Source organism: Cetorhinus maximus, chromosome 15, assembly GCF_964194155.1.
Source record: "Cetorhinus maximus chromosome 15, sCetMax3.hap1.1, whole genome shotgun sequence".
Lineage (NCBI taxonomy): Eukaryota > Metazoa > Chordata > Chondrichthyes > Lamniformes > Cetorhinidae > Cetorhinus > Cetorhinus maximus.
In genome coordinates this window covers 38174373-38196738 of record NC_135893.1, presented here as the reverse complement: position 1 = coordinate 38196738, position 22366 = coordinate 38174373, and the positions used below count along the sequence as shown (strand labels likewise).

The following is a 22366-nucleotide window of genomic DNA, read 5'->3' as shown; positions in this document are numbered from 1 at the left end:
GGAGGCGAATGCAAGGTCGGTGTTAGTTAAACCCAACTCCTTAGCTTGGCCCCAGTCCCAGTCCCCTTTCTTTTTCCCCTCCTCTTTCCTTGGTGACCAAGACTTTGGGCCTAGTCTGCCTGTCTCTCTCTCTCTCTCTCTAGCTCTGCTTCTTAAGCAAAAAGTTGAAAAAGGTTTTATTAGTTAGCTCTGCTGTTTGGCACTTTTTAATGGTCATATTTATTAATTATCACTTTTTAAAAATTGCTAATTTACTGCTTTGATTTTTTTGGCAAAAAGGGTTATTTTTTCTTCATTAAAAACGAGAAGTATTGGAAATGCTGAGCACGTCTGGCAGCATCTGTGCAGAGAGAAATGCAGAGGTCAGTGAACCTTCATCAGAGCGAGTGCGGATCGTGGATCTGAAACAGTGCGTGGGATTTTCCGTTAATGAGACTAAGTGCGTTTCGGCAGCGTCCACTCCAATGGCTGTAATGGCAGGAACCCATGCCTGATTCTGCACTTGGAGGGTCATTTATTATGCAAAGGTGTGTATTGGTCCAAATAACCTGGCAGGACGGGAGCTGATTCGTCTGCCCGCCGTCAGCTAGTGAGTTCGAAGGTCCAGACGCCACATTTAAAAGCCAGTCCAACACATAATCCTACTCTCTCCTGCCCATCAGAGATGTCTGGCAGCCAGAAGAGGAAGGCCGAGAGCCTGAAGAAGGAGGTAGCACCCACTTCATGCATCAGGCCCTCCAGAGTTGATCAGGGTTGCAGGTGCACAGGCAAGTGCTCTATCCCAGGGATGGCTGCAGAAAGCACAGCAGCCTCACCTCTCCGGCCTAGGAGGCTGTCGTGGAGCAGGTCGCTGCGGCTGCCAACCACACCAGAAATGCCATCCAATGCTAGAAGAGGATAAATGATCTCATCCACTCTGCCAGGGTAAGTCAGCCTTCAAAACCCTCCAATATCAAACTCTCATCATGGCATCATGCACTCAAACAGCGACTCTCTTCAGGGGTCTCACACAACCATTAGCGGGGGACACATATCAGCACTCATTCTCTCACCGAGACTTTCACATCACCACCATCCCATCTATCATGTTGCTCACACTCCATCCTCTGGCCCTTCTGGGGAGGGCTCACCACACACAGGGGACATGCAGCTCACCCAACCTCTGCTCCATCCCTTCTCATCACCTGCCTTTCTTTCTTCTTCATACAGGCCAAGCTGGAGCACAACAGGCGCGAGAGAGCGCAGACCCGGGGAGGGATGGCCGACATCATTGCCCTCACTGAGTTTGAGGAGGCTGCAGTCAAGCTGGCTGGGGAGGACAGGGATTGCTTCTGTGGGGAAGGGGAGATTAGCCTCTCCCACCAACCCAGTACGGACCACAGCTCCATCACTTCATCAAATCCTGACATTCACAGTGAGTCACGTGCTGTCTTATCTAGCTCATGCTCATTAACTGAACTCTATTTTCTAGGCACCAGCAGATCGAGGCCCTCAAGCCAGTCCAGCACCACCAGTGTGAGCCCACAGACTACATTCAAAGAGGAATCTCTGGAAGAACCGTCACAGCGTTCACACACACCCTCCACCAGCTCAGAGACACACATCGGTGGGGCACAGCTACAGATTAGGCTCGGACTCACTTTCTGGGGAGCACCTCACTGACACGTCCCTGCAGCAGTCGGAGGCAGGGACTGGACAGGTCTCCGGCACTCGGAGGGCTGCTGGAGACCAGCCACCCACTCGGTCCAGGTCAAATGTTGAGCCTCTGGAAGCGGCTGCCAAATTGATGCTGGAGATACAACGACAGGCGCGGAAAATCAGGCAGAGACTCAACAGTCACTCAGCAGACTGTAGCAAACGATGGAGGAGTCCCCCTATGTTCTGTCTGATGTCGTGGCTCCAACATGCAAGCGCTTCGCGATCACCATGGGAAGGCTAGTGATCACCATGGAGACCTTGGTGCAGCAGGCCTTGCTGGATTTGCACTCGGCCCTGCACTCCATGGCCACACACCCTGGTGGGCACCATCAGGCGACATGGGGACAAGGCACTTCAACCTCGGTCCAGGTGCACCATCTCCTTTAGGAGTCAGGGCAGGACCCTCGGGCACCCACAGGGAAGATAAGCATCAGCCGGACACTCCGGGGGCCTCTCAGGGCACTCCAAGGGTGCGCAGTCGCTCACAGCCCCCTCTGCCTGTGACCCCATCCACTGCAGCTTCTCAAGCCTCAGAGGGTGCTTCCACCCCTGAACAGGTGACCAATATCAGGCCGGGGCCCTCCAGGCCTCAGGCCACCAGAGGACGTCCGCCAAGCTCATCACAGACATCAAGACATAGCAGTCAGCAGGCTGCCTCCACCTCTGCTGCGGATGTGGGAGCTGCACCCAGGAGTAGCGCTAGAGTTAGGAAAGCTAAGAACAATTGATGTCTCTGTTGTTTCATGAGTGTGCTAGATATATAAATAAATTGCAATTTTGTGAATACATTTGATGGTTATGTAAATGTTCCTGTCAACTGAAGGCATTGTGATTTTGTACTTTGGAATCCTCTTATTTCGAGGTTTAGCCTCCCTCCCACTCAGTGATAGTGTCTCACTGTGAGATTCACATTCCTGTGATGTCAAGCTCAGTTGAACCAGTCTCCACACCCCTTGTGTGATGTCAGGAAGATGTGTTTAAATCTTTATTGGAAGTGTGTGATGTAAGCGTTTCTAACTCTTTTTCCTCAAGGAACACCATTGAGTGAGGGCAGCTCAGCAGCATTGATATTCTAGTGGCATTCATGTCTCTTCAGTGGTAGTGGCAGAAGGAAAGACATGCGCGGGAGGAGGAGATCCCTAGATGTGTCCACATCTCAGTCGCAGGGTGTTTGCATCATTAGATGGCAGCAAAGGCTTCAAGTCTTGTGTTTCATCACTCTTGTTCCTAAGTGGATTCTCAATTTCCAGAGTGAGGTCACTCACAGGACCCCATGGACCAAGTAAAGATCATGGCCTGGCGATTCATGAGGTCAGAACACGCAAATGTGAATGCGGGACTCATTCTCGCTACAAGTGGGTGGACATCCCCTGAGTTGAAAGAAGATGGCATTGGGGGCTAGGAGAGATGTGGCCATATTCCCTCACTTAACTTTACTCTTCCTGGAACCTGTCATTGATTAATTTATCATGGGCACGTCTCCCACGTCTTCCTTCCTCCATGGCGTGATACTGACCCTCAGCAGCCTCCTGAGGTCCTGGGCCTCCGAATCGTCATCCTCCAATGAACTCTCATCCTCCTCCAGTTCATCTTCTGGCAGGGGTTCACCTCTTTGCTTTGCCAGATTGTGAAGGGCGCAACACACTGCGATGATGCGGAACACCTTCAGTCTGTCCGCAAGCATGACCCAGACCTTCCTGTCGCTTGCCATTTCAACACACCATCCTGCTCTCATGCCCACATGTCCGTCCTTGACCTGCTGCAATGTTCCAGTGAAGCTCAACGCAAACTGGAGGAACAGCACCTTATCTTCTGATTAGGCACTTTACAGCCTTCCGGACTTAACATTGAGTTCAACAAGTTCAGACCATGAACTCTGTCCTCCATCCTCACCCCTTTTTGATCCTCTTTTTTCAAATATTTATTTTTTAATTTTTATAGATATATATTTTTTCCCACCTATTTTTATTATTATTTAAAAAATTTATTGCCATTTTTATTCATTGTTTTATTCCCATCTTTTAGCCCATTTCGATCTTTTTTCCCCACACTGTCCCCTCCCCCCACCCCACCTCCACTTGGGCCATCTGTCACTTGCTGATTCTGCTCTCTACTCTTAATGTCACCATTAGCACCTCCTTTAGCCAGTATCACCACCAACAACACCCCTTCGACATTTTGTTTATGACATCTTTTGCAATCTCTCTTTTGCCTCCACCTATCACTGGCCCTCTATCCAGCTTCACCTGTCCCATCCCCCCTTAAACAATATATATTTCACCACATTTTTACTTATCTCTAGTTCTGAAGAAGTCATACAGACTCAAAACATTAATTCTGTCTTTCCCTCCACTGATGCTGTCAGAGCTGCTGAGTTTTTCCAGCACTTTTTGTTTTTGTTTCAGATTTCCAGCATCTGCAGTATTTTGCCTTTATCTTATCAGGGAAACCCTGTCGGGAGTGTATTGGAGTGAGCCACCTGAGTGGCCAAAGCATCTGAAATGCATCTTCAGAAGCCCTATGGCCTGCTCTATAAGGGAGCATGTGGAGCTGGGGCAGCGTTGTACCTCTCCTCGGAACGACTGTGAGGGTGACTCACCGGTGTCATCAGCAGCGTTTCATTGGGTCCCCCTTATCCCCAAGCAGCCATCTCTGCAGACTTAATGGCCCCTCAAAAATGTCAGGCATCTGGGAATGACTCAGGATGTAGGAGTCATGACAACTCCCAGGGTACCGTGCACAAATGTGCAGTATGTGCTTCCGGTGATCGCACACCAGTTGTACATTGATGGAATGATAGCCCTTGCGGTTTATAAACATTAGGGACTGCTGCCATGGAGCCCGTACAACCACATGGGTGCAGTCTATTGCACACTGCACTCTTGGGAAGCCTGAGATGGCGGCGAAGCCAGTGAATCTCGCAGCCTGGCTATCTTCATCCAGAGCAAACCTGACATAATGATGGGCTTTCCTGTAAAGGGCAGCTGTGACCTCCTTCATGCATCAACGTGTTGTGGACTGAGAGATGCCACACAGGTTCCCTGTTGATCCTTGGAAAGAACCAGAGGCCAAGAAATTGAGTGCAGTGGTCACCTTCAAAGCCACTGGCAGGGAACACCCTCCAACTCCATGTAGCATCAGGTCTTCACGAAAAATGTGGCACATGTGATGTACCAGAGCTCGGGACAAGCGCAGAGGTGCACAACATTGCCTCCCACTCATCAGTAAATAGGAGACTCTTCTACGATAAACCCTTGGTGATTCATCTCCATTGTCTGGGTCTCACATCCTGACCCTCCTGTTCATGCTCTGGCTCCGCTTGACCATGTCCCTCCTGCTGGAGCTGCGCGCGGAGTCACCTCTCCCTCCTTCACATCCTCCATTGCGTTAGGACCCTGACAGAGGCAGCAACGAGCCCTGGATCCATATCTGCTTTTGCCTTCTCTCTGAAAGGAAACATTGAAGACATTAATGATTCAAGGGACAAGAAAGTGAAGCTCAGAGGATGACACGTTTGGAAACTGTAAGGGTTCATAGCTTTTCCTGCCCTACTTGCCTTGTCCCTGAGAGACTAGCACACACATCAAGGTGACCAAGATGGCATCTCAGATGTGACATCTTCAGCCCCGCGTGGGATGCTAAAGTTTAATTAAGATGAGTGACTCAACCTAGCTCTGAGTTCCAAACACTGATTTGGCACATTAATGACCAATTAGTTGCTCATGGTCAGTGAGTGGATGACCTTTTTGGTCCATTAGGAGTGTCACTTCTGGTAAACACTTCATTGATGGAATGCCATATTTGATACAGCTGTGCCTCCTTCACTATTGCCTACATTCCCAAATTCTACATTCCTGTGTGTTATACATGAGATGCAGCGACTGTGATGTGAAGCCACTGAGTTCTGAGTAGCCCTTTAACAATGCTAATGAAGCCATTGGCTTTTAGTGGCTATCATCGCAAGGTGGTCCTCCTCCTTTCTTTTTAAACTGTCTCCTGTTCACTCCTGCACAACAAGAGCTTAGAAGGCGACCCCAGAAAGGTCCCCCTCGCGTTCGCCCTTCTACCTGACTGACATTCCACAGCCTTACCCATTACCCCACTTCATGTTCATCACCCCACCATCGCCTCACAGCCCATCCCGGGTTGAAGTGTTTCTGAAAGTGGATCCTACATGAGTACCACAGCGCAGTGGTGTTCGTCAGGACAACGTAGGCAAAGAGCAGGGGCGGACCAACCTTACAGCCCCAGCAGAGTGGTGTTCATCGCAACAAGACCGGTGCAGCGCTATGGCAGGTATGTTCCACTCACCTCGAAGTTACCAGTGAACTGAGGTCCGAATTGTGCACGCCACCTCTTTTCAATCGGGTTTGAGGCCGACGTAATTTCCCGTCGGCGTGACGCAAGATTGGAAGGTGCGGCAAGATTCCGGCGAGCAGCTGTTTCAATGAGCATTAATGACATGTTAATGAATACAAATGGCATTCACACCACTAGTCGGTGGGATAACTGACCCACCATGAATCCACCATCGGGAGAATTACATGTTGTTTTTACGATGGCGGATTTCTGACTTTTTTACCTGCCGCTGGATTCCCCGCTCCCACCCGCCACGAGCGAGATGGGAAAATTCTGCCCAATGACTGCTTCTCCCTCCACAGATGCTGTCCGGCCAGCTGAGTATTTCTAGCATTTTCTGTTTAGATTTCAGATTCGGCATCTGCAGTAGTTTGCTCTTCTGTTGGACACTTCATGCTGGGTATCTGCAAGCGTGGTTATAAGTGTGGTTCAATTTAAAATGAGAAGATATTTATCACTCAATGCAAAACATTATTTTTCAGTTAACAAAACTCGCTTGTGTGGAGAGAAATAACACATTATTGCAGGTGAATTGGTTTGTGCTAATTTACTGGAAGGTTTTGCCAATTTTAAACTTGAAATGGAAAGCAGGAATCATGCGCCAAAAGAATATGTCACTTTTAGCTCAAGATATTCTCACTTGTACATGGGATTATTGTTTGCAGTGTTTGTGAGCTTCATGTCTTTTGGATGTTGTTGTCCGAACATTGCATAGGGCTAGGTTCAAAATGCGGAGCTGGTTACATAATATGAACGATCAAGTGGTGCATAATTGTCTAACAGAGCTGCGGTTGTAAAGTGTGTCACACTGAAACCTGAGTTTTGGATGGGCTTTATAAATAGAGGCACATAGTACAAAAGCCAAGAAGTTTTGCAAAACCTATCGAAAACAATTTAACACCCCTGTGGTTATGGTTCTCAATTCTGGGCACCAGAAGGATGTAAGGTGGGGGGAGGGGGTTAAAGGTGTGGGGAGGGGGGGTGGAATAAGGGGTCGAGAAACAGAACAAACTCCAGGGGCCCATGATTTCTCTCCCTGACCCTGCTGATGCCTGTGGGGAGGGGTGTGGTTAGGGGCCTTGAGGTCAGAGGCCTCATAGTAGGGCGAAGATCAGAGGTCTCGGCAGAAGGTCCTTGGGAGAGTGCCGAACATGGAGGCCTTCCAGCCAGGCATCTGGATCCAGGAGACGCTTACCTCCTGAATCCACTTAGCCTTCGCTGGGGCAACCCAGCCAACAGCTGTTAAAGTTCATAAGCTGTATGACGGTGAAGCTTGCAGTCTCATTATCGTATTTGAATTCTCAGCCTTGATTACTTGATTAGGAAGGGCATTTAGGGATGGGCAATAAATGTTGGCCTAGCCAGCGCCACCCACATCCCATGAATGAATAAAAAAAAATTCTAGCCTCGGTCAAAGTGATAAATGGATGGGTAGGAGGCAGGTTTGGATTGGGAAACAGATTTTGAAGACTTTAAACTCCCCCTCACCCACCATCTCAAACCTGCCCATTTTGTTAGGTTAAAATTCAGTCCATAATGTAAACGGGCATGTTTCAATCAGTTCAGTGATCTATAATTGAATGCAGACTGTGAGGGATTTTCAAAAGCACACACTATGAAGAAGCACAGAATCACCGATAGGATCTTCTGGATTTCCAGGTTTAACTGCACATGTGCGGACTCAAGATTCAATATATAATCAATAAATGAGTATTGGAAGTTTGAACAAATAAGGAATAAATTAAATACATAAATATTTACTGTATGTAAAGAGACAGAAATGTGTTGCATTCATTCCCCAGAATGTTACAATGATATTACTTGTGTTTAATTGTGTAAGTGAAGTGTTTAATTTCTACTCATGATAGTTATATTTAAATTGTTTCTTTAAATGTGCCTTGGATGGATGTGCATGATATTGGTGTGTATGGGGTGGGTCTGTATTGGATAAGTCAGTCAGGCAGCAGCAGGTCAAATATTGGATGGTAGTGGTCCAGCGTTAACAGATAATAGTTATGTAGAGTTACAGTCCAAAATCCCTATGCCTATGGTCCAAATGCAAAGTTGTTTAACCAAAGATTCATCCTCTTATTCATGCTCCTAGATCAGTTTTATTCTCACGTACATTGTAGCCTGTATAAAGGTTTATGTTTATTATTATGCTGTCTGCATGTAAAGCCATTTCTCCATCCAGTGTCCACACAGGCTTCCCTTATTGCGACTTATCCAAGTAACATATTCCAACGGCTAGTGTATGAACATTTGCTAGCATCTAATTAAATAGCTCCCTTGATTATGAAGAGTCATTTGTGTGGTAGAAACTGCATTAACTGAACAATTAAAGAAAGGGTCCTTTTTGTTCCTGCATCAAAATGGAATATCAATAGCAACACTAAATTACTAATTACAATTTTTAAAATTCTTTGTGGGATGTGGACGTTGCTGGCTAGGTCAGCATTTTTTGCCCATCCCTTGTTGCCCTTGAGAAGGTGGTGGTGAGCTGCCTTCTTGAACTGCTGCAGTCCATGTGGTGTAGGTACACCCACAGTGCTGTTAGGGAGGGAGTTCCAGGATTTTAACCCCATAACAGTGAAGGAACGGTGATATATTTCCAAGTTACACATCATTCATTTTGACACTGCTGAATCAGGTCTGTGAGATACCTGTATGTTAGCTAATGTTTTTGTGCTGTATGCATTTCCTGCGCAACTTCCTGTTGTCATGAATTATGGTCACACTTTTATATACACTCACCAAGGCTCCTTAGACAACACCTTCAAAACTTACGACTGCTACCATCTAGAAGGACAAGGGCAGTGGACAGATGGGAATGCCACCACCTGGAAGTTCCCCTCCAAGCCACTCATCATCCTGACTTGAAAATCTGTCGCCGTTCCTTCACTGTCGCTGGGTCAAAGTCCTGGAACTCCTTCCCCAACAGCACTGTGGGTGTACAGTTCAAGAAGGCAGCTCACCACCACCTCCTCAAGGGCAATTAAGGATGGGCAATAAATGCAGGCCTAGCCAGCGATGCCTACATGCTGTGAATGAATAAAAATAAATAAATACTTAACACTGAAACTGTCTATATAAATATTAGAATAAAAATCCTGCATATAAACAGTTGCCTGTAATAATATGCCTGTGAGCTCTACCCCGTAGATGTTGCTGCCATGTATTGAGTTTCTGAGTCTCATTCTAACTACAGTCACCACCTTGTGAAAAAAAATGATATTCATCAACTGATCTTGGGCAATGTCATGGGCTGGATACTAAAGACAATATCGTCACTCTGACACTGGAATAACGGAAGTAGAAATAATAATGGAAATAGAGAACCTGAAGCTTTCAACTCTTTAATCATAGGTTTCAAATCTTCAACGTGCAGTGATGAGCCATACTTTCAATGTCAAAACGGGAAATGCATTCCCAAGAGTCTGGTCTGTGATTCAGAAAGTATTGATAACTGTGGAGATGGCAGTGATGAGACCGGACTTCTTCCAGCAAAATGCAAAGGTAAGACCAGAGTATTTACATTGAACAGAACTCACACAGTGGCATAAATTGGGATTAGAATCAAGATAGCACAGAAGGAGACCATTTTCCCCATTGGGCCTGTGGTGGATTAAACCTATAATATTTCAGGAATCAGAAACATTTCCGATTTAACTCTACTCTTGCTACCTTTTTGAAAATGCATGTGGGACTAAATGATGCACGGGGTTAACCTGGATTGATAGGATAGAGGTGTCCTCTATCCTCCCGATTGGTAAGACTTGAGCATCCCATCCACTCCCTGAGAAGGCTGAGGGCAACGATTGAGGACACAAGGCCTGGATGTTCAGTTCTTTAAAGTTCGCTGTGGACATTGGTCCCTGTATCTTGTTCCCATGTGCACTGTTCATTACTGTCCTCCAATCTGTCAGTTTCTACTCCTCCCACCCCCTCAAAAATCAGAATCAATCTACATTCGTCCTGTCTTAATTGACAACTAGGACGTTGTGGAAATATGGTAAGTGTAACTTTTTTATTGAGTAACAAATTGTGATTTTTGATGCAGTTGTAGAGGTTAATTTTTGGGCTCTGCTCCCTGAAAAAGTAGGATCAACTTTGATGTGAAGCATTCGAAAAAAATACGATTTTTTAATCATGAAATTGACTTTTACATGAGTATATACGGTAAATTAGCTTGTCGCATCTTCACCCATTCCTAATACGATTGGGCTAACAACACTAACCTCCTCATTTGGCACTAATTCACACACATTCACTCAGAGGTGCTAAACGTATACAAGTTATACTCAGTGTTAAAGTTGTTAATTTGTTGCCTCTGCTCTGTGGGCTGGATATTAAATAGGGGATATAATTGGTCATATTCTGATTGACAGTTTGTCTTGCAATAGTTGCACTGTCGTGCAATTTAAGAAGGCATAAATGTGAATTTCCGAATTGGATGGGTAAATGTTAAGATTGCTCTGGGTGAATTAAATTAGGCTGGAAGGCCTTCCTTGTCTGTTGTTATCATGTAAAGTGTTGCATCCTGCTCCAGAACTTTTTTCAGACACTGAACTTTACGCGTCGCTATAGTAGAAATGGTTGCTGCATGGGTGATATTTTTAAGGCTGATTTTCAGTACTTGCAGTTTTTAACAAATTGGCCCCAAAATTTGTCATCCCACAATCCATTCGAAGTTGGATAAACCGTATCTTTTCAAAGTTTCAAATTTTGGCTCCACTTCCCTCAATAGATTCATAGGATTTATGCCCTATAAAACTATCATAATATTTATCATTGTTTCCATAACTTGAAAAGTAAAAATGTTATCACTTGTTGAAAGTTTTGAAATGTGTTTAATTAATAATGTGGCCAGTAGGTTTTTTCAGTGGAAAGTTATTAGTTTGATTTTCAGGAAGAATATTTCTGCTTTTTGTTTGCCAAATCCATTTGTCTGAAAGAGCATTTTCATTATATCAAACCTGCCACCTTCAATTTCAAAAGTATTTTAATTTCAAACCCAATCCAGAGGTTCTCCATCACTCACATCCTTTGTTTCCTTAATGTCTTTATTAGAAAAACAACGTTTATCATATATATTCCATTTGGTCCAACAATGCTGGTCACTCCAATATATGGTCTACGGAGAGAGGAAGGGATGGGCAGGTGAAAGGTTGATTTATATATATAAAACTTTTGCTGAGGGAAAATTTAGGTACATAAATTTTATGTTTAAGAATAGCATATATTTACAATGAAATTATAGATAATTATTATTCTATACAATCCAATACAAGGTTTCAGTCCTGGGGGGGTTGGGGGGGTGTTGTCCCCAATGTGTATAGGGCATACCCCAAAGGATGTAACCCCCTTCCTTCCCACCCTTTCATCAATTTTGGTTAAAAAAAACAGCCTTTCCACTCTCATCTAGCTTCCACTGCCCAGGGTATTATGGCAATGGAGGTGGATTGAGGTCCTTAAGTGGACATGATTAGCCCTTAAGGGCCTCAATAGGCCTAAGAGCAGGCGGGCTAGTAGGCATCATACCCACGCCCCCATATCACAGGGACTGGATTGAGGGGTGGCCGGGAAGGCAGCAAGCTACCCACCCGTCATATTTCACATCCGCCCCTGCTGAACACACGCCTGTCTGGGGAATGTAAAAGCACATAATGCAGGTTGATATTTCAGAGTGGGATTGCATTTAGACCGTGCCTAAGGTGTTTGTGTGCATGGGATTTTAAATTGAGGCCCTGTCTGTCCTCTCAGGTGAATACAAAAGATTCCGTGGCTCCATTTTGAAGAGCAGAGATCCCCCCAAAGCCCTGGCCAATACTCAACCCTCACCCAACATCCATGAAACAGAGTGGGTAATTTTAACTGCCCAAAACAGGTAGCCATTATTGTGTTGCTGTTTGTGGGAGTTTGCCTTGTGCAAATTGGCTGCCATGTTTCCTGTATTTTAACAGTGACTACATTTCAAAAGCATTTCACTGGCTGCTAAGTGCTTTGGGATGACCTTGAGATCAAAGCAACCATTTCTTGTGCAATTTGATTGGTCAGTTTTGTGGTACTTACTGGTTCACGACTGGTAGCTTTGAAAAAGTTAGGAAATTTGATTGATCTGCCAGTTACTTATTCGTCACTAATTTATTAATTTATAATAAGTTGAGAAGTTATTTGATTCAATTAAGCATTTATCTAAGTTATCAATCACAATGTTTTACATGATGGATATGTGATGCTTTGGAGTTACTGTGACTATAATTCTAGGTGTTATACATTTGAAAGACTTTTAATTACATAAATGTTTATTTTAGCTTGTGTTACCCACTGTAATCTTCTTCTTCTGTAGATAATTTCTTCAACTCAGCAACTGTTGGTAAGGCCAGCTCAAGCACCATGGAGCCTAACAATTCACTGTCGCCTTCTGTCAACCTTACTGCTCTTTGTCAAACGCCAAATAGACGTCATCACCTTCTACCAGCCAGCGTCCTTTATCCGGGCTCTGCTACAGGTTAACAATTTTCCCTTTACTTTTAGTGTAGTTCACAGAGCTCATTAAAGTTTGTTGCCTCAGAATGAAAGCACCTTGACCCTAAATTCCGTGGCTTCCAATCTCGTCAAATATGCTGGCATCATGCCCGATGGTGTCCGGCACTGACCCCTGCCCAGAGTTAGTTGAATCAGTGGGACAACACACCCCATTTGTACCCACCTACCTCATGTGCCTGGCAGTGTCACCCCACACCCAATCCGAATGCTGTTCTATTTGCTCCAAGCAATGGGGCTCATCAATTAAACTTAAAACTGCAGCAGATCAGGCAGCATCTGTGGAGAAAAAAACAGAGTTATCGTTTTAGGTCAGTGAACTGGAAAAAGTTAGAGATGGAAAGGTTTTAAGCATGTACAGAAGCAGAGAAAGGGGGTGGAGAGAACAAATATTGAGTCCAGAGGGCTGCAAAATGCCCAATCGAAAGATGAGGTGCTGCTCCTTGAGCTTATTTCAGCTTCATTAGGGTGGCAAGGACAGAGAGGTTAGAGTGCAACTGGGACAGAGAATTAAAATGACAGGTGACTGGAAGCTCAGGACCACACACACTGAGCAAAAGTTGTCTGAAAAGTGGTCAATCTGCTTTGAGGAAACCATATTGTGAGCAGTGAATACACTATACTAAATTGAAATAAATGCAACTACATATACTTTTACTTTCATGAATATTCTGTGGTTGGAAAATTATTGTATATTTGGGAATAAGTCCATTTTGCAGCCATTTTTTTAATCTTAGGCTTAAACCGGATGTATTTCAGTTGCTTCATTTCAAACTTTCATAATTGGTATGTTTACACTGTTATTTGCCATCTTCCCAAGATACTTCATAAACTCGTTGTGGCTTGCAACTGATGTGCTACATCACTGCTACTTCACTGCTCCGTCACTTCTCCACGTACTTCCTCACATGTATTTCTTCACCCATCCATGTACTCCCTCCCCCCTCCATGTCCTGCTGCTCTCGAACAGTGGAGTTGATGTTGTGTCTATTACTTTCAAAAGGTGTTTGTTAGAAAAATTGAAGCCCATGGGATAAAAGGGCAGTCGCAGCATGGAACAAAATTAGTGAAAGGATAGAAGACAGGGTAGTGGTTACTGGCTGTTTTGCAGACTGGAGAGAGGTATCCAGTGAGGTTCCCCAAGTTTCCGTACTAGGACCACTGCTGCTTTCAACATACATTAATAATTGACTATGACTACCTTGAACTTGGGAGTACAGGGCACAATTTGGAAATTTGCAGATGACAAAACTTTTAAATGTAGGAAACAGTGATGAAGATAATAAACTTCAAGAGGAAGTAAACAGACCGGTGGAACAAGCAGACTCATGGTAGATGAAATTCAACACAGAAAAGTGTAAGGGGAAACATTTTGGTAGGATGAATGAGGCAAACCAATACATAAATGGTGTAATTTTAAAGGAAGCGTAAGAAAAGGAAGACCTGGGGATGTTTGTGCACAAATCTTTGCTATTGATAGGACAGGTGAACAAAGCAGTTAGCAAAACACATTGGATTAGGGGCTCTATTAATAGATGCATAGATTACAGCAGGCAGGAAAGTTATGCTAAATCTATATAAAACGCTAGTTTAGCCCCAGCTGAACAATTGTATCTGATTTTAGGCACCACTCTTTAGGAAGGACATTAAGGCTTTCGAGAGGGTACAGAAGAGATTTACCAGAACATATGAATTAGGAGCAGGAGTAGGCCATTCGCCCCCTCGAGCCTGCTGCGCCATTCAATAAGATCATGGCTGAGATGATTGTGGCCTCGTTGCCACTATCCTGCAAACCTCTTATACGTTTTGATTCCTTTGTTAGTCAAGAATCTATCTACTTCTGCCTCAAGAATATTCAATGACCCTGCCTCTAACACTCCCTGGGGAAAGAGAGTTCCACAGATTCACGATCCTCTGAGAGAAAAAAAATTCTGCCCATCTCTCCCTTATTTTTAAACTGTGTCCCCTGGTTCTGATCTCTCGCACAAGGGGGAACACCCTTTCAGCACCCACCTTGTCAGAATGGTTCCAGAGTGAGAGATTCCAGTTATGGGGATAGACTGGAGAAACTGGGGCTGTTCCCTAACTAGTAGTTAGGATTTGGAATACACTGCTTAAGAGGATGGTGGATACAGAATTAATAGTAGCCTTCAGAAAGGAATTAGATAACTGTTTGAAGGCAGAAATTGCAGGGATTTAGGGAAAGAGCAAGGGAGTGAGACTACCTGGATTGCTCTTTGAAAGAGCTGCACTATTCAAGATTCTAAGATTCTATATTCTCACCCTATCATCCATGTACTCCTGCCTTCCCCCATCCACATCCTCAAATGGCAAGTCAGGGTTGGGACCTGCAGCAGGAATTCCCTAAACTGGGGGTTCCCAATCCTGAACCGGGTCTGAGGGCCACTGTTGCAATAACCCCACCCTGAGATGGGGTACTTTGGGCTCTACAAGAGTAGATGGGGGTCTCAACAGGCAGTGTCCAGGGTTGGCAAGTGGTGTGAATTCCTCTTAAGAATGACAAGTTTTTAAAATCTGATTGCCCCATCCCTTTCTATGCTCATTGGGCTGATTGGTCTAGTGTCGAGGGAGAGGGGGAGTGTACTGGGCTATACTTCCTGGGGTGGGAGAAGTCCAGAACTTCCAGCATCATGGATCAGGCTCCTGTTAGCACATAACACACTTATTCCCTCACCACCTCAGCCCCATGCTCATGAGGAGTTCTTCTGTTAACCCTACAAACTCAGTCAGTGTCATTGCTGGAGATCTGCCCTGCAAATAAATTATTGTAACAGATGTGTTTCTGGTTGATTAAAAGGTAAATTGATCCTAAACCCGTTGAATCTCTGATGCAACTTGTACTTGTCTTTTTCTTCCTTGCAGACACCAAGTCGTACGTTTCACTGCTCACCCTCTACATCATCCTGGGAGTCATTGCTGGGGTGATCCTGCTGTTCTGGTGTTGTTGGTCACCAGGCTGGTTGGTTTGGAGGCTCAGTGTCTGTAGGTTCCTCCCGTGCTGCAACTCCTTCTGTGCGGCCTGTCAGCTCTGCACTCACAGCTGCTGTCGGACGGACAACAGTCGACTGGCCAAGGTCACACCGCAAAGCACAGTCCCTGTACCTGTGTAATATACGTTGCCTAGGATACCCCTCCTCCCTTTGACAGCATATTATTAATAGCCTGACCAGCACTATACAATACTCCAGCCTGACATTGCTACATTCCTACAGGTCAGGATTGCATTGGAACTTCCTACGGACTAATTTAACACTTACAATATGATCCACTATATTTGTTTGACTAATTCATGGATTCCCTGTTCTTCAGGAATAAAACAGTATAGGTATATTATTGTCTACTTTCATCTGGCCTAAGCAGTATGGGATTGTACTGATTTGTCCCAGTGTTTCCAGCCTTGTGTGTTGCATTTTGTACAAAGACAGATTTCCTTTGCCACTGCGGGAGGCAGTTAGCTGTTTGTAAGTGAGTTGATTCAGTCTAATTCTGAAGCAGAACTGGGCCCTTCAAGGCAGCGGAAGCACAGCACCATAACACTAATAAACCATCATCAACAACCATAGATTTTGTGGGAAAATTTCTTTCAGAGTTAGGCCTTGTCTGTTTTTTGGCCTTTGCTTCATTGATCCACGGAGCTCTCCGGAAGGCCCAATATGCAATGTATCATGGTTTCTCCAGGTTGGGCAGCCTGAGGCCAATGTGTCTATGGAGCCATTATAGGAAATCAACGTTGATTGATGTCAACAGATGTAGCAGCAAATGGCCTAATCTGTCTCTGCCTCAGTTGAGAAACCTCCCTTTTTTTTGTGACGTGTGGCTTCACTGCAAGGTAGGGAAGTACATTAAAGAAAAGAACTGTCTCAGGCTTTCCTTTTACACCAAGGTTTAATTTGTTGGAGGTAGCATGCCCTAGGGGCAGTCATCGGCAAACAAATAAGGCAACCCTGATGTGGTAAAATGCATTCCTTATTTTCCATTGTTGGTGTTGATTCATGAATAGGGTTGCTGGCACCATGAGGAAGGTAGAGAGCAGTTAAAGAACAAAAGAAAGGCAACAGTTAAAAGCATATTTCTATCCCTATTTCTGTCATCTCCAGCCCCACAACTCTCCAAGATATCTGTGCTCAACTAATTTTGGCCTCTTGAGCACCCTGATTTTAATTCTTCCACCTTCCACCTGCCTATGTCCTAAGCTTTGGAATTTCCTCCTTACCGCTCTCTACCTCTGTACCTCTCCTTGTACCTCTAAGGCACTCATTAAAAGCTACCTCTTTGATGAAGCTTTTGGCCAACTGCCCTAATATTTTTCCATCCGTTCATGGGATGTGGGTGTCGCTGGCTGGGCCATCACTTATTGCCCATCCCTAGTTGCCCTTGAGAAAGTGGTGATGAGCTGCTGCAGTCCCAGTGTTGAAGGAACACCCACAGTGCATGTTAGGGAGGGAGTTCCAGGATTTTGACCCAGCCACAGTAAAGGAGAAGTGATATATTTCCAAGTCAGGATGGTGTGTGGCTTGGAGGGGATCTTGCAGGTGGTGGTGTTCCCAGGTGTCTGCTGCCCTTATCCTTCTAGATGGTAGAGGTCATGGGTTTGGAAGGTGCTGTCAAAGGAGCCTTGGTGAGTTGCTGCAGTGCATCTTGTAGATGGTATACACTGCTGCCACTGTGCGGCACTGGTGGAGGGTGTGAATGTTTAAGATGGTGAATGGGGTGCCAATCAAGCAGGCTGCTTTCTCCTGGATGGTGTCAAGCTTCTTCAGTGTTGTTGGAGCTGCACTCATCCAGGCAAGTGGGGAGTATTCTATCATACTCCTGAATGGTGCCTTGTAGATGGCAGACAGGCTTTGGGGTGTCAGGAGGTGGTTTACTCTGCACAGAATTCCCAGCCTCTGACCTGCTTTTGCAGCTACAGTATTTATATGGCTGGTCTTGTTAACTCCTGGTCCATCATAACCTCCAGGACAATAGTGGGGCATTCAGCGATAGTAATGCCATTGAATGTCAAGGGGATGGTTAGATTCTCTCCTGTCGGAGATGGTCATTGCCTGGCCCTTGTATGGCACAAATGTTACCTGCTACTTTTCAGCCCAAGCCTGAATGTTGTCCAGGTCTTGCTGCATATGGCCATGGAGTGTTTCAGTATCTGAGGAGCCATGAATGGTATTGAACATTGTGCAATCATCAGTGAACATCCCCACTTCTGACCTTATGATGGAAGGAAGGTCATTGATGAAGCAGCTGAAGATGGTTGGGTCTAGGACACTACCTTGAGGAACTCATGCGGTGATGTCCTGGGACTGAGATGATTGACCTCCAACAACCACAACCATCTTCCTTTGTGCTAGGTATGACTCCAAGCAATGGAAAGTTTTCCCCCTGAATTCCCATTGACTCAAGTTTTGCTTGGGATCCTTGATGCCACATTCGGTCAAATGCTGCCTTGATGTTAAGGGCTGTCACTCTCACCTCTTGAGTTCATATCATTTTTCCATGTTTGGACCAAGGCTGTAATGAGGTCAGGAGCTGAGTAGCCCTGGCAGAACCCAAACTGAACATCAGTAAGCAGTTTATTGCTGACTAAATGCTGCACTGTGAATAACCTCTTCCATCACTTTGCTGATGATTGGGAGTAGAATGCTGGGACGGTAATTGGCCAGGTTGGATTTGTCCTGCTTTGCGTACATGATATACCTGGGCAATTTTCCACATTGCTGGGTAGATGCCAGTGTTGTAGATGTTACTGGAACAGCTTGGCTAAGGGCGCAGCTAGTTCTGGAGCACAAGTCTTCAGTACTATCGCCTGAATATTGTCAGGGCCCATAGCCTTTTCAGTATCCAGTAATTTCAGCAGTTTCTTGATATTACATGGAGCAAATCGAATTGGCTGAAGACTGACATCTGTGATGCTGGGGACCTCTGGAGGAGGCCGAGATGGATCATCCGCTTGGCACTTTTGGCTGAAGATTGTTGCAAATGCTTCAGCCTTATCTTTTGCACTGATGTGTTGGCTCCCACATCATTGAGGATGGGAATATTTGTGAAGCCTCCTCCTCCTCCAGTGAGTTGTTTAGTTGTCTACCACCATGCACAACTGGATGTGGCAGTACTGCAGAGGTTAGATCTGATCAGTTGGTTGTGGATTCACTTAGCCTTGTCTATCACTTGCTGCTTCTACTTTTTGGCATGCAAGTTGTCCTGTGTTGCAGCTTCACCAGATTGACACCTCATTTTTAAGTATATCTGGTGCTGCTCCTGGCATGCCCTCCTGCACCCTTCATTGAACCACGCTTGATCCCCCAGCTTGATGGTAGCGGTAGAGTGGGGGATATACCAGGCCATGAGGTTACAGATTGTGTTTGAGTACAATTCTGCTGCTGCTGATGGCCCACAGCGCCTCATGAATGCCCAGTTTTGAGTTGCTAGATGTGTTCAAAATCTATCCCACTTAGCATGGTGGTAGTGCCACACAACACAATACTCAATGTCAAGGCAGGACTTTGTCTCCACAATGACTGTGCAGTTGTCACTCCTATCAATACTGTGATGGACAGATGCATCTGTAGCAGGCAGGTTGGTGAGGATGAGGTCAAGAATGTTTTTCCCTCTAGTTGGTTTCCTCACCACCTGCCGCAGACCCAGTCTAGCAGCTATGTCCTTTAGGACTTGACCAGCTCGGTCAGTAGTGGTGCTACTGAGCCAGCCTTGGTGATGGCCTTTCATGGATTGTTATCACATTTTGCTTTACAGCAATTTTGCGTAGTGCTTTAGGATATTTTATTCCATTAAAGACGTTATATAAATATGAGTTGTTGTTATTTTACAGCCAATTTTCTTAGTTTTGTTACTTTGAGCTGACAACTAGTTTCGCATCTCTTTGAGGAACTGCCATTCCCCTCCACCGCACCTCCGGTCAGTCACAATGAGTTTTCCATTAGGAATTTCTTTCTCTCTCTGTTTCTTGGAAAAAGGGGAGGAATGGCAATGGGAGCATCCCAGACTGGTGAGGCTGCACATGGCACCTGCCCATGGTCACCTCCCACCAGGCAGGGGTGGTTCTACCTGCATTTAAGCTCCGCCTGTGGAGGCTTTGCTTTCTAAAGGACAGCATCATTGAATGGTGCCATGTGCTGTGAGTGGACCAACAGCTCATTTCCAACCCAGTCATTGTTTGTTCTCATGTGGCCACATACACACTCACTTGCTCAATACTAATTTAAACAGGAAAGGATTCCACTGTCTTAAGTGTGCTGCTCATTTATAATTGACAGTGCACCATATTTCAAGTGAATGTGGGTGTTGCTATGGTGAAGACAATTTGTTGTTGCATCATCTCCTCTTCCTGACAAGCAAGTTTCTGGAAAATCAAAGTCATAGCCTATGACAATCTGAGTTTTCTCCCAGGACACAAGCTAATTCTCCACTGTCATCATTACTTAAGTTCAATTTTTAAATTAAATATTTTTAAACAAGGTTCTTTTGCTTCTACCTTCACACCATATGTACGTGCCATTTTCTAATTGGCTCTATGTAAAAAAAATTTTAAAGTGATTTTATTGTACTTATTTTTGTTTCTTGGTTATATGAAAATTGTTTAATATGATTTGCTGCTTGGATAGCCTGATGGCAACACTCTAGGTGGGAATACCCAGTGGAGAACATGGAAAAAGTTACGGTATCTCAACAAGGTTAAGGAGCAGAAATTTGATCTGCAAGACTTGCTTCAAAGTAAGCAGCAAGTACTCTTGCTTCACGACTGGCCACAAACTCTGCGCCAATGTCTCACTGGAAAGATTGGTCAGGCAGGATGGATAGGAGCTGATTCACACAGAAGGCGCTGTAAAAATGACACAGGTAGCAGTAGGAAAGGGTGTAGGGGTACTTCAGGGACCAAAATCTAATTGGAGCATGCCGCAATACAGTACAGCTAGTCCCTCAATCATTATGGTGTTGTACAAGAGATATCCTCAAAAAGACCCCAAAGACAAAGACCTCAACGGGCAATGAGGACATCAAGAAGAGAAACAGCAGCAGCTATCTGCCTGTTGCCAATGGACCAGGAATATTCAACCCTTTGTGTCCTCCTCACAGCTTGCTTTCCCACCCATCTTTCTATCTTCAGCAAATTTGGCTACAATACACTGGGTTCCTTCATCCAAGTCATTAATATAGGTTGTAAATAGCTGAAGCCCCAGCACTGGTGCCTGTGGCACTCGACTAGTTATAGATTGTCAACCTGAAAATGACCCATTTATCCCAACTCTCTGTTTCCTGATAGTTAATCATCTATCCAGGCTAATGTATCAACCCTAACACAATGAGCTCTTATCTTGTGCAGTTACCTTTTATGTGGTACCTTATGAAATGCCTTTTGGAAATCCAAATACACACAGCTCCTGGTTCCCCTTTATCCACCCTGCTCATTATAATCTCAAAGAACTGTAATAATTTTATCAAACATGATTTCCCTTTCATAAAACTATGTCGACTCTGCCTGATTGCACAATGATTTTCTAAATGTTGTACAACTACTTCCTCAATAATGGATTCCAGCACTTTCCCATTGACAAATGTTAGGCTAGCTGGCACATAGTTTCCTGCTTCCCATCCCCCAGCCTTCTTGATTAGGGCTGTCACATTTGTGGTTTTTCAATCTGCTGGGATCTTTCCAGAATCCAGGGAATTTTGGAAGGTTACAAGGAATACATCCACTATCTGTGCAGCCACTTCTTTCAAGACCAAAGGATGCAGGCTATCTGGTCCAGGAGACTGGTCAGCCTTTAGTCCCATTCGTTTTCCTAGTACACATCCTCCAGTAACAGTGATTATTTGAAGCTCCTCCCTCCCTTTTGCCCCCTGATTTTCTAGTATCATTGGGATCATTAATTAACCCTGTCTCGGTACACAGTACCAAGTCAAAAATAGCCTTGCTTCCTGCTTGGTTTATGGCACACTGTTGTAAGGAACGGTCCTGAATATACTCTGAATTCATCCTCAAAGCTACCTATGCCAATTTGATTTGTTCAATCTAACTAGTGGCTGGTGCAATTAGATGTTATTCTGCAGCCAAATTCGGCCCAATGTAATTGTTTCCTCATCAGGAAATATTCCATTGCATTTAAAGTGCAGAATAAATTGTGAAATAGGCAATTGCTAATTTTGTTTCAATAACTAAATACAATTGATTTGAAAAGTTGGTTCAGGAATAGATTTTGTTGGGGTAGATTGAAGCAGGACCTTTCACTAATAGGAGGGGTCAAGAGCAAGGGCCAGAGATACAAAGATTAAATGGAAGAGAGTTAGAACAGAGGGCAGGAAAAACCTCTTCACAGGGAGTTGTGAGACAATGGAACTCACTTGCAGAGTTAGTGTTTGAGGCAGAAACTGAATTAACATTGAAGCTTAAATTGGATAGGGGGATGATGGAGAACAGAGGCAATGGCTGCTCCTGCAGTAACAGAGCTGCCAGTGCTCCATGACCACACCCATCTTCCCCCCCATCACCAAACCTTACACCCAGCTCTTCGATGGTACCCCCATCATTGAGGCACCCTCTCCCTGCATCTGCAGCCTCGGCACCAGACGTCACTGGCAATGGTGCTGCTGATATGAGAAGCGATATAGGAACATTGTGGTTAGAAATGCTTTCTTGTGTGGTAGTAAACACTGATATGGACTAGTTGGGTCAAATGGCCTGTTTCCCTGTCATAACTTCCATGTATTTCTGTGCATATCAGTAAATGTG

The 22366-nt window shown here is 44.9% G+C and overlaps 1 protein-coding gene across 1 annotated transcript in view; it reads left to right on the top strand.

The window, feature by feature from the left end:
* The window catches only part of ldlrad2 (low density lipoprotein receptor class A domain containing 2), a 36188-nt gene extending 18964 nt beyond the window's left edge, over positions 1-17224 (top strand). Inside the window, exons 3-5 of the mRNA XM_078559262.1 lie at positions 9424-9573; positions 12407-12568; positions 15487-17224. Coding sequence (XP_078415388.1) covers positions 9424-9573; positions 12407-12568; positions 15487-15734 — 560 coding nt within the window. The 3' untranslated portion in view covers positions 15735-17224. The remainder of the gene's footprint in view (positions 1-9423; positions 9574-12406; positions 12569-15486) is intronic.
* Positions 17225-22366: the final 5142 nt, after the last annotated feature.